Consider the following 12,031-nt stretch of genomic DNA (forward strand, 5'->3'; position numbering starts at 1 on the left):
GTCCACCCGGCCTCCCGCATGCCCACTATACGCCCTCGCTCAAAGTCCGTCAACTGCACATACGGTTCACGTCCACGCTGTCGCGGCATGCTACCAGTGTTAAAGACTGCGATGGAGCTCCGTATGCCACGGCAAACTGGCTCACACTGACGGCGGCGGTGCACAAATGCTGCGCAGCTAGCGCCATTCGACGGCCAACACCGCGGTTCCTGGTGTGTCCGCTGTGCCGTGCGTGTGATCATTGCTTGTACAGCCCTCTCGCAGTGTCCGGAGCAAGTATGGTGTGTCTGACACACCGGTGTCAATGTGTTCTTTTTTCCATTTCCAGGAGTATATATATATATATATATATATATATATATATATATATATATATATATAATACATTTTAAAGTGATATTAAATTAATATATTTTACTATATGTAATAATATTATCCTAGTTTAATGCTTCTTTGTTTTGTCATCCGAGCGCAGCATTATTCAGATACTGTCTTACTCGTAGCACTATTTCATTCGACTGCTGCCAGGCAGAAGCACCAGTGCTTTTGTTTGCGCAACCATCCAACAGATGGCATGACCCTTCACTTATTCAACTGCTACGCCTTGGCTATGCTTCATTGTGGCATTACAAGTTGTCGCCCCATTGTGTCCTATATGTGCTCGACTGGAGACACATCTGGACATAAAGCAAGCCAAGGCAATGTGTCGACACTATGCAGAGCATGTTGGGTTAAAACAGCGTTATGTGGGCGAGCGTTATCCTGTTGGAGAACAGACCCTGGAGTACCGTTTATGAACGGCAGGACAACAGGTCGAATAAACCGATTTACGTGCAATTTTGCAGTCAGGGAATAACCACGAAAGTGTTCCTGCTGTCATAGGAAGTCGCACCCCAGACCATAACTCCAGGTGTAGGTCCAGTGTGTGTAGCACGCAGATAGGCTGGTTACAGACCCTCAACTGGCCCCTTTCTAACTGACACACGGCCATCAGTGGCACCGAGGTAGAACCAGCTTTCGTTAGAAAACACAACAGACCTCCAACCTGCCCCCGAATGAGCTCTTGCTTGACACCACTAAAATCGCATGTGGCTGTGGTTTGGCGTCAGTGGCATCTGGCTCAGAGCTGTCCTTGAAGTAACCTATTTGTAACAGTTCGTTGTGTCCCTGTGATGCCAACTGCTGCACATACTGCTGCTGGAGAAGCAGTACGATGCCCCAGAGCCATATGCCGAACACAGTGCTCTTCCCTCTCGGTAGAGCTACGTGGCCGTCCGGAGCCCGGTCTTCTTGTGCCCGTACATTCTGGTGACCGCCGCTGCCAGCAGTCGCGTACAGTGGCTACATTGCTGCCAAGTCTTTCTGCAGTTATCGCAAAAGGAACATCCAGATTCTCATAGCCCCATTACACCACCTCGTTCTGACTCAGTGACGTATTCATAATGGCGTCTGTGTCACTTTAAAGGCATTCTTGAATGACACAACTCACTACATCCAGTCTCAATGGTGACCAACCTTCACGACAGTTATAGTGTGTATTTAAAGCAAACCTATGTGCGCCACTCTTATGGCAATAAAAACTAAACTCCATCCGAACAGGCCTTGGAAGACCCAACGGTACCAACCGGCCGCCATGTCATCCTCACCCTACAGTCGTCACTGGATTCGGATATCGAGGGGCATATGGTCAGCACACTGCTCTCCCGGGCGTATGTCAGTTTACGAGACCAGAGCTCCTCAGTTTGCCTCACAAGGACGGAGTGCACCCCACTTGCAAACAGCGTTCGGCAGACCGGATGGTCACCCATCAAAGTGCCAGCCCAGCCCGACAGCGTTTAACTTTGATGATCTAACAGGAATCAGTGTTACCACTGCGGCAAAGCTGTTGGCTTCTTATGGCAATGGGCTGAAATTTTAACAGACATCATTGCGTCTACCAAGTTTCGTTTATGTTCCACAACTCCTTCGTGGAGTTGCGATTTTCTGTCTGTTAGTGTATTCTGAAATTTTATGTGTGACAATCACATTAAATTACAAAACCTATAGCCTAGATTTATGCAAAAAAAAGTATGAGGGACGTCCAATAAGTAACTAAACACTTTTTTTTTCTCACAGCAGGTTTTTTTTAGGATTGGAATACACCATATTATTCTCCACCCTTCTGCAGCTTACTGGGAGTGCCTGTACACCCGCATGGTGCCACTCAACAGGTCGACGTCCTGCTGCATCAATAACCTCCGCATAATCCATGCACTGCTTCCTGTGGAGTGTATCCTTCACTGGGCAAAACAGGAAGTTGGAAGGTGCGAGATCTGGGCTGCAGCGTGGGTGGTTTTGGTTCTGGCGGCCATACCTGACTGGTGCTGCCACCTGGCGAGGAGCGCGCCCAGCGAGACGGCGAGCGCGACGGCCGCCAGGAGCGCCACTGTCGCCAGCAGCGTCAGCCCGCGCTCCATGGCGGTGCGGCGGCGCCACCACGTGGGCTTCCTGCAACACCAGAGAGGAGAGGAGATGAGAGGAGAGGGATCCGGTCAGCACCGCGGCACGACACGGCAGTTCGGATTAGTTTAGCGTGGCAATGGAAAATGACAATAAACCGGCCCTGCGCTGCTACGGCCACTGACAAATTTCTTCATTGACAAACATATGCGTGTTCTTACTAGACGTATGAGTAAATTGTCAAACGACGATTCTGTGCCAATATTTATTTCTATGAAATAAATGCAATGATTCAAATGCCTCTGAGGACTATGGGACTTAACATCTGAGGTCATCAGTCCAATAGAACTTACACTACTGGCCATTAAAATTGCTACACCAAGAAAAAATGCAGATGATAAACGGGTATCCATTGGACAAATACATTATACTAGAACTGACATTTAATTAAATTTTCACGCAATTTGGGTGCATAGATCCCGAGAAATCAGTACCCAGAACAACCAACTCTGGCTGTAATAACGACCTTGATACGCCTGGGCATTGAGTCAAACATAGCTCAGATGGCGTGTACAGGTACAGCTGCCCACGCAGCTTTAACATAATACCTCAGTTCATCAAGAGTAGTGACTGGCGTATTGTGACGAGCCAGTTGCTCGGCCACCATTTACCAGACATTTTCAGTTGGTGAGAGATCTGGAGAATGTGCTGGTCAGGGCAGCAGTCGAACATTTTCTGTATCCAGAAAGGCCCGTACAGCACCTGCAACATGCGGACGTGCATTATCGTGCTGAAATTTAGGGTTTTGCAGGCATCGAACGAAGGGTAGAGCCACGGGTCGTAACACATCTGAAATGTAACGTCCACTGTTCAAAGTGCCGTCAATGCGAACAAAAGGTGATCCAGACCTGTAACCAATGGCACCCCATACCATTACGCCGGGTGATACGCCAGTATGGCGATAACGAATACACGCTTCCAAAGTGTGTTCACCGCCATGTCGCCAAACACGGATGCGATCATCATGATGCTGTAAGCAGAACCTGGATTCATAAGGAAAAATGACGTTTTGCCATTCGTGCACCCAGGTTCGTCGTCGAGTACACCTCCTGTCTGTGATGCTCCTGTCTGTGATGCAGCGTCAAGGGTAACCGCAGCCATGGTCTCCGAGCTGATAGTCCGTGCTGTTGTAAACGTCGTCGAACTGTTCGTGCAGATGGTTGTTGTCTTGCAAACGTCCCCATCTGTTGACTCAGGGATCGAGACGTGGCTGCACGTTCCGTTACAGCCGTGCGGATAAGATGCCTGTCATCTCGACTGCTAGTGTACGAGGCCGTCGGGATCCAGCACGGCGTTCCGTATTACCCTCCTGAACCCAACGATTCCATATTCTGCTAACAGTCATTGGATCTCGACCAACGCGATCAGCAATGTCGCGATACGGTAAACCGCAATCGCGATAGGCTACAATCCGACCTTCATCAAAGTCGGAAACGTGACGGTACGCATTTCTGCTTCTTACACGAGGCATCACAACAACGTTTCACCAGACAACGCCGGTCAACTGCTGTTTGAGTATGAGAAATCGGTTGGAAAATTTCCTCATGTCAGCACGTTGTAGGTGTCACCACCGGTGCCAACCTTGTGTGAAAAGCTAATCATTTGCATATCACAGCATCTTCTTCCTGTCGGTTAAATTTCGCGTCTGTAGCGCGTCATTTTCGTGGTGTAGCAATTTTAATGGCCAGTAGTGTAGAACTAATTAAGCCTAAGCAACCTACGGCCATTACATACATCCACACCCGAGGCAGGATTCGAACCTGCGAGCGTAGCAGTCACGCAGTTCCGGACTGAAGCACCTAGAACCGCTAGGTCACCGCGGCTGGCAAATAAAAGAAATATTGTCTCAAAAAAATGGTAGAAAATCCAAACAGATTCTGGTCGTATGTAAAGTACACCAGAAGCAAAAAACAGCCAATACCATCACTGCACAATAGCGATGGAAATGTTACCGATGATGGTGCCTCTAAAGCGGAGTTACTAAATACAGTTTTCCGTAATTCCTTCACGGAAGAAGACGAAGTAAATATTCCAGAATGCGAAACCAGAACAGCTGTTAGCATGAGTGCCGGCCGAAGTGGCCATGCGGTTAAAGGCGCTGCAGTCTGGAACCGCAAGACCGCTACGGTCGCAGGTTCGAATCCTGCCTCGGGCATGGATGTTTGTGATGTCCTTAGGTTAGTTAGGTTTAAGTAGTTCTAAGTTCTAGGGGACTAATGACCTCAGCAGTTGAGTCCCATAGTGCTCAGAGCCATTTGAACCATTTTTTTGTTAGCATGAGTGACACAAAAGTAGATATCTCAGTTACTCCGAAACGACTCAAATCATTTAAGAAAGGCAAGTCTTCCGGTCCAGATGGTATACCAATCAGGTTCTTTTCAGGGCATGGAGACACGATAGCGCCTTTCTTAGCAATCATATACAACCGCTCACTTGACGAAAGTTCTGTTCCTAAAGACTGGAGAGTAGCACAGGTCACACCAATATTCAAGAAAGGAAATAAGAGTAACCCATTGAATTACAGACCCAGATCACTGGTCTCAATTTGCAGTAGGATTTTGGAGCATATACTGCACTCGAACATTATGAATCACATTGAAGAAAATGACTTATTGATACATAACCAACACGGATTCAGAAAACATCGTTCTTGCGCAACAAAGCTAGTTCTTTACTCCCATGATGTAATGAGTGCTGTTGACAAGGGATCTCAGTTCGATTCCATATTCGTAGATTTCCAGAAGGCTTTTGATACCGTTCCTCAAAAGCGACTATTAATCAAATTGCATGGATATCGAGTATCGTCTCAGTTGTGTCACTGGATTCGTGATTTCCTCCCAGTGAGGTCACAGTTCGTAGTGATAGACGGTAAATCATCGAGCAGAACAGAAGTCATACCTGGCGTTCCCCAAGGTAGTGTCATAGGCCCTCTGCTGTTCCTGATTTATATAAATGATGTAGGTGATAACCTGAGCAGGCCCCTTAGATTGTTTGCAGATGATGCTGTAATTTACCGTCTAGTAAAATCATCAGATCATCAATTTCAATTACAAAATATAGACGGAATTTCTGCATGGTGCGAAAAGTGGCGATTAGCACTAAATGAAGAAATGTGCGAGGTTATCAACATGGGCACTCAAACAAATCCGATAAATTTTGGGTATACGATACATCGGACAAATCTAAGGGCTGTCAATTCGACTAAATACCTAGAAATTACAATTACGAGCAACTTAATTGGAAAGACCTCATAGATAATATTGTGGGGAAGGCGAAACAAAGACTGCGCTATGTTGGCAGAACCCTTAGAAGATGCGACAAACCTACTAAAGACACAGCCTACATTACACTTGTCCGTCCTCTGCTGGAATATTGCTGTGCGGTATGGGATCCTTACCAGGTGGAATTGACGGAGGACATCGAAAATGTGCAAAGAAGGTCACTGATATGATACGCGAGTTGGGGTGGCAGTCACTGAAACAAAGGCGGTTTTCTTTGCGGCGAGATCTATTTATGAAATTTCAATCACCAACTTTCTCTTCGGAAATTCGAAAATATTTTGTTGACACCCACCTACGTAGGGAGAAATGATCATCGTAATAAAATAAGAGAAATCAGAGCTCGAACGGAAAGATTTAGGTGTTCCTTTTTCCCACGCGCCATTCGAGAGTGGAATGGTAGAGAAGTAGTATGAAAATGGTTCCATGAACCCTCTGTCAGGCACTTAAGTGTGAATTGCAGAGTAACCATGTATATGTAGTTGTAGATTTACTTTGCATACTTTTACTCTCTGATGCCATGCTGTTGTGGTCTTTAGTCCAGAGACTGGTTTGATGCAGCTCTCCATGCTACTATATCCTGTGCAAGCTTCTTCATCTCCCAGTACCTACTGCAACCTACATCCTTCTGAATCTGCTTAGTGTATTCATCTCTTGGTCTCCCTCTACGATTTTTACCCTCCACGCTGCCCTCCAATACTAAATTAGTGATCCCTTTATGCCTCAGAATATGCCCTACCAACCGATCCCTTCTTCTAGTTAAGTTGTGCCATCTCTCCAGTTCTATTCTATACCTCCTCATTAGTTATGTGATCTACCCATCTAATCTTCAGCATTCTTCTGTAGCACCACATTTCAAAAGCTTCTATTCTCTTCTTGTCTAAACCATTTATCGTCGACGTTTCACTTCCATGCATGACTACACTCCATACAAATGCCTTCGGAAACGATTTCCTGACATATCTATACTCGATGTTAACAAATTTCTCTTCTTCAGAAATGATTTCCTTGCCATTGCCAGTCTACATTTTATATCCTCTCTACTTCGACCATCATCAGTTATTTTGCTCCCCAAATAGCAAAACTCCTTTACTACTTTAAGTGTCTCATTTCCTAATCTGATTCCCTCAGCAGCACCTGACTTAATTCGAGTACATTCCATTATCCTCGTTTTGCTTTTGTTGATGTTCATCTTATACCCTCCTTTCAAGACACTGTCCATTCCGTTCAGCTGCTCTTCCAGGTCCTTTGCTGTATCTGACAGAATTACAATGTCACCGGCGAACCTCAAAGTTTTTATTTCTTCTCCATGGATTTTAATTCCTACTCCTAATTTTTCTTTCGTTTTCTTTACTGCTTGCTCAAAATGCAGAATAATATTTTGGGGTAACTGAACACTTGGGCAAAAGGTATTTTAAGGAACCATTTGCACTCGAGCACAGACGACATTTAATTTACTGATCTTAGATTACATGCATCGATTTTTTAAGACAAAAAAAAAGGTAATTAACACCGGTCTCTTGTCGCAGCCAGTAGTCAACAGCTCTCTTATGTCATTCGTTGTCCTAGAAGGATGTAATATTTTGTGTGGCTCCACATTTTACCATATAGATACTTATTTGCAGAAAAGAGGCGCAGAATTAATAAGTCGCTCTCATTTGTGAATTATCTGCAATTATTTACCTAGAATTTTATGTGTCATTCATATGGTAATGTATATAATGAAATGAATATATGTTTTATTTAATCGTATACTTTTCTCTGTTTCCGTAGTTCTAGTCACCCCATTGTCATGATTGAAGCTGAGGTCAGATATCAGACTTCGTCTACAAGAAATATATAATGAGCCCTGGCTACGTTCCGTACATCTTCGGACGTGCGAAGCTCGATAAATTCACGGCGTAAATTGCATTTACTTTATTGTGTGACCTCAATGAACAATGCTACGTAAGATTTTATGAAACATTAAGAAATTCAATTCCAATCTTAAAGACGAAATAAACTTTAATCTCTCAATTACTTATCCAAACAGTTATTATGATTATTTTTACAATTTATTATTATTATATTATTATTTTATTTTTATTTGTTAAAGTATCCACGGCTGAAAGGAAAGTGGTTAGAATAATGTCTGAGGCTCATAGTCGCACATCACCTAGGCATCTCTTTAAGAGGTCAGGAATTGTTACAATAGCCTGACAGTACATTGACTCAGAAATGGAATTTGCTCTCAACAGCACTGACCAGTTTCAAAATGATTATAATACCAAAAGAAAAAAATGAATTACACTATCCTCTACTTAACCTATCTTTGGCACAGAAGGGGGAAAATATGCTAGTGTAGAGCTTTTCGAAAAGTTACCAGATGAAAGAAAATGTCTGACAGACAGCAGCAATAACAGTTTTAAAAATAAATTGAAATCACATGTCCTTGACAACTCCTTCTATACCATAGATGAATTCGTGAATAGGAGTAAATATGAAATATTACTGTATCTCATTGCTACCTATCAGAACCCCTCGGAGAGCATTAAAGATAAACACCAGTCCTAATTGTCCAATTGTAAAGTGACCAGTTTCCAAATTACATACGAAAATAACCACGATTTCAGTATACATATAATTCGAAAACGATGCTTTGCTGATTAACATTGTTCTTATGTGAGAAACATAATATAAATGTGAAATTAATACTGCAACTAATCGAAAGAAATGTAGCACATGGTCAGGATGTACCAGTAAACCTATCATTATAAAATAACTACAATAATTTAAATAGAACATTTAAATGAAGCACGTTAATTGAATCTCCAATATATGTTAGCACTAAAATTCAGGCACTAGTTGATTTGTTACAAACAAATTTAGAAATGTAATTGTTACCTGTAACATAATTAGCCAGAAAATGTTATATTAACTCGTAACTAAGTTGAAAATAGGTTCACCTTGTTCAGCACTGAGATTGTAAATTTTTAGCAATGTATACCTCATATTCGGTTTAACTTTTAATTGTGATTTTACATAAAATTGTAATTTTCATTGTAGGTAATTGTTAATAAAAGTATAAATAGAGGTCACGCAGGCGCCTTGGGGCACTCGTTTTTTGGCTAGGGCTGCGAGCAAATGTATTGTAGGCTCACTCGTTTGTTGATTGTTGTGAACTCTGTGTCGTTTGATGTCAACTTTGGGTAGATGTGACGTAACCGGTACAGTTCACCAGGCTCGGACACCCAGAGTCCTGGAAATACATTGGTATTAAAACTGCACTGTACTTTGGAATTTATTTGGGAGTCTTCCGCAATCCTTTTCATAGGCTGCACAGCGACGAGACACGAATCCAGGAATTTTACAGAACCCCGAGAACTAAACAACTCTTAATGTTGGTAGAATTGACGTGGAAACAACAGCGCATCGACTAGGCATTTCACTCAAAACATTTGTAACGCGGGGGTGGGAAAATATAAACATCTCAATCTCTATACGTATAATATATGCATTTTGTGCCATTTAAGGGAGTAGGGTAAGTAATAAAAACTTTAAGCTTTTCCTTTTCTTAAAAAAAATTTCGTTCATGTGTGATGCACTTGACACGTCCCAGATCATAACGGTTAGTGTGAGACTGATCAGTGGAACATGTGACTAAGTAACTAACTAGCCCCTAGGTTGATCTGGGCCGTGGTTTGTTCGCAGTGGCGCGTCTGTTAGCCAATAGCTACACACCTTGGCAGCCCTCGCTCACGCCTGTAACCTGCAGCCCGTGCTGCACCACAGATACCCCGGCGCCTGCTTTGCACAGCGCCGTCCCACCAAGTTCGAACCTCACAGAAGGTATTCATTTTTTTAACCTTCCTGCAAGGAGCGGAGCTATCTCGAGCAGCATCTAATACATGGCAGTACACTGAATGAAAGGGATGTTCTACAACCTATGACAAGTATTCTACTGGCCTCAGAGGTTTTCTGAATGTATAGGCAGAACAGTGGTTTGTATGCATTTTGTAGTATAATGCCATGCTTGGCGATGTCATTCGTTTATGAGCCTAGCTACGGTGTGCATGCACGTTACCCATGTGAAGAGGTGTATGCAGATGCTATCATTATGCGAGATTCCTGCAGAAGGTATACGAATTGCGTTGATATACAGAGCACAAGTGAGCCAAAGTCAAGGCCTACGTGGCGCAATCGGTTAGCGCGTTCGGCTGTTAACCGAAAGGTTGGTGGTTCGAGCCCACCTGGGGGCGAAATGGTTTTAACCGTCACCGAGGTGAGGACATACGTCGACTTTGTTAGAGATATACAGCTAGTGTGACAATTTGGCTGTGTTTGAGTGATGCCACAGAGCCTTATACACATTCAGCCAAGTGACACTGTAGGTAAAAACATGGCCCTACACAGACGTTCCACTATTTTCCTATTTATTCGTCATGTGTGACACTGCAGTAGAGCGACGCCCACTACAAAAGACTTATTATTTACATTCAATTTCAGCGTATACGCCGCGAGTGCCATATGACAGGGCCTGTCTCTCGATGTCGATTTGTATTTCGTGTCTCTTAGGTGTCGGTCTGCAGTAGGCCGCTGTTGGCCGAGCGACGTCTTTAACCACGGTCGTACACAAACAGGGTACAGTGTGTTAACTGTAAGACGGCAGAGTTGTGTGGGGAGTGCGGGGAGAGGAGGAAGCAAGCATTGACTGGCGAGGGGAGGGGAGTGGAGCCGTTGGGGGGAGGGGGGGGGGGGACAAGGGACGCCTACCAGTTGCAGTGCTGGCACTACAAATTGCGCGACATGCTTACACGAAAGCAGACGAAGGGCTTGGAAGTAAAACTCGCTTTAAATGTTGTTCGTAAACGGAACTGAAATCGTCATGTACATTAATATATATATATATATATATATATATATATATATATATATATATATATATATATATATATATATATTTGTCTACTATGCGCTCACAGACCATTCATCCGATTGCAATGAAACTTTGCTGAGTTGTTCTCCGAACGCCCGAAAAGCGTAATAGACAATGTTTCAAGCGTTTGGTTACTGTAACATGCGTAGCGCAATTGATTAAGTAAAGGCTTGTCATGCAGCGGACTCGGAATTGATTCCCACTGCTCGCAATTTTTTTTCCATTTTATTTCATTCCCCGCAATGTTAAACTATTAATTATAAAATTTAAATAAACCTAAACAGGTCATATAGTATAACGTAACTGTCAATCTCTATATACAAAAATTAATGTATGTATGTCTGCCCTCTGTGCGTTCCCAAACCATTCATCCGATTGCGATGAAATTTTGGTGATTTGTTCTCCGTACGCCCACGAATGTTCCTAGCCGAAAAAAAAAGAAATAAGACACATTCTTGAGGAGATATGACGTCATAAACAGTGAGATGCCACCGCAGGAAAATACCCAGATTTATGCATCCACTATTTGAGAATGAGAGCACTTAGCGACTAGCAACAAACGTTACATACAATTTCAAACCTTTACGAAAATTTTTCTCGCTGACAACCCCCACAAAATAATGAAAGGGGAAAAAGGTTGTCGCTTACTACATTTTCTCAGTACATACCGTAAATCTGCCGCAGTAGGCATGACGTTTTAATGTATTATTTCGTTACTATTAACTCTAATCGCAACATATTTCGCATACAGTATCCACATATATCAGTAAATGCGCCGGCAAATTTGTGTCTCTTTACGACGTATAATTCAGGAGATTTGACGTGGTAAACATCGAGAAAAAGTGCCGCGTCAGGCATGACGTTCTGTTCTATTATTTCTTCACTACTAACACTATTCGCAACACGTTTCGCAAACGGGTTAAAAAAAAAAGCAACTGCCTCTTCAAAATGGTTCAAATGGCTCTGAGCACTATGGGACTCAACTGCTGAGGTCATTAGTCCCCTAGAACTTAGAACTAGTTAAACCTAACTAACCTAAGGACATCACAAACATCCATGCCGGAGGCAGGATTCGAACCTGCGACCGTAGCGGTCTTGCGGTTCCAGACTGCAGCGCCTTTAACCGCACGGCCACTTCGGCCGGCGCCTCTTCACTCAGTTTGATAATGTTTAGCACAACTGCACAATAAAAACGCGCAGAGCAGTACAGCGCAAAGCAATAACGAAGCAGACGACAATGGCTACGTTGTACAACACAGTCAGCTACGTAATGTTGGCAGCAGTCAAAACTGCGTGCCTACCGAAGCCTCCCGACGTTTACCGACTTCTACCGATTCAG

General features: G+C 43.5%; 1 protein-coding gene and 1 non-coding gene across 2 annotated transcripts in view; one reads left to right on the forward strand and one right to left on the reverse strand.

Moving 5' to 3' along the window:
- LOC126213281 (neprilysin-2-like) overlaps positions 1–12,031 on the reverse strand; it is a 408,856-nt gene that overhangs the window by 115,661 nt on the left and 281,164 nt on the right. Inside the window, 1 exon segment of the mRNA XM_049940942.1 lies at positions 2,354–2,487. Within this exon segment, the coding sequence (XP_049796899.1) occupies positions 2,354–2,456 (103 nt within the window). The 5' untranslated portion in view covers positions 2,457–2,487.
- Trnan-guu (transfer RNA asparagine (anticodon GUU)) lies at positions 9,942–10,015 on the forward strand. The gene has a single exon. It is a non-coding gene; the product is annotated as a tRNA-Asn (tRNA).

Source organism: Schistocerca nitens, chromosome 11 (genome assembly GCF_023898315.1).
Source record: "Schistocerca nitens isolate TAMUIC-IGC-003100 chromosome 11, iqSchNite1.1, whole genome shotgun sequence".
NCBI classification, from domain to species: Eukaryota; Metazoa; Arthropoda; class Insecta; order Orthoptera; family Acrididae; genus Schistocerca; species Schistocerca nitens.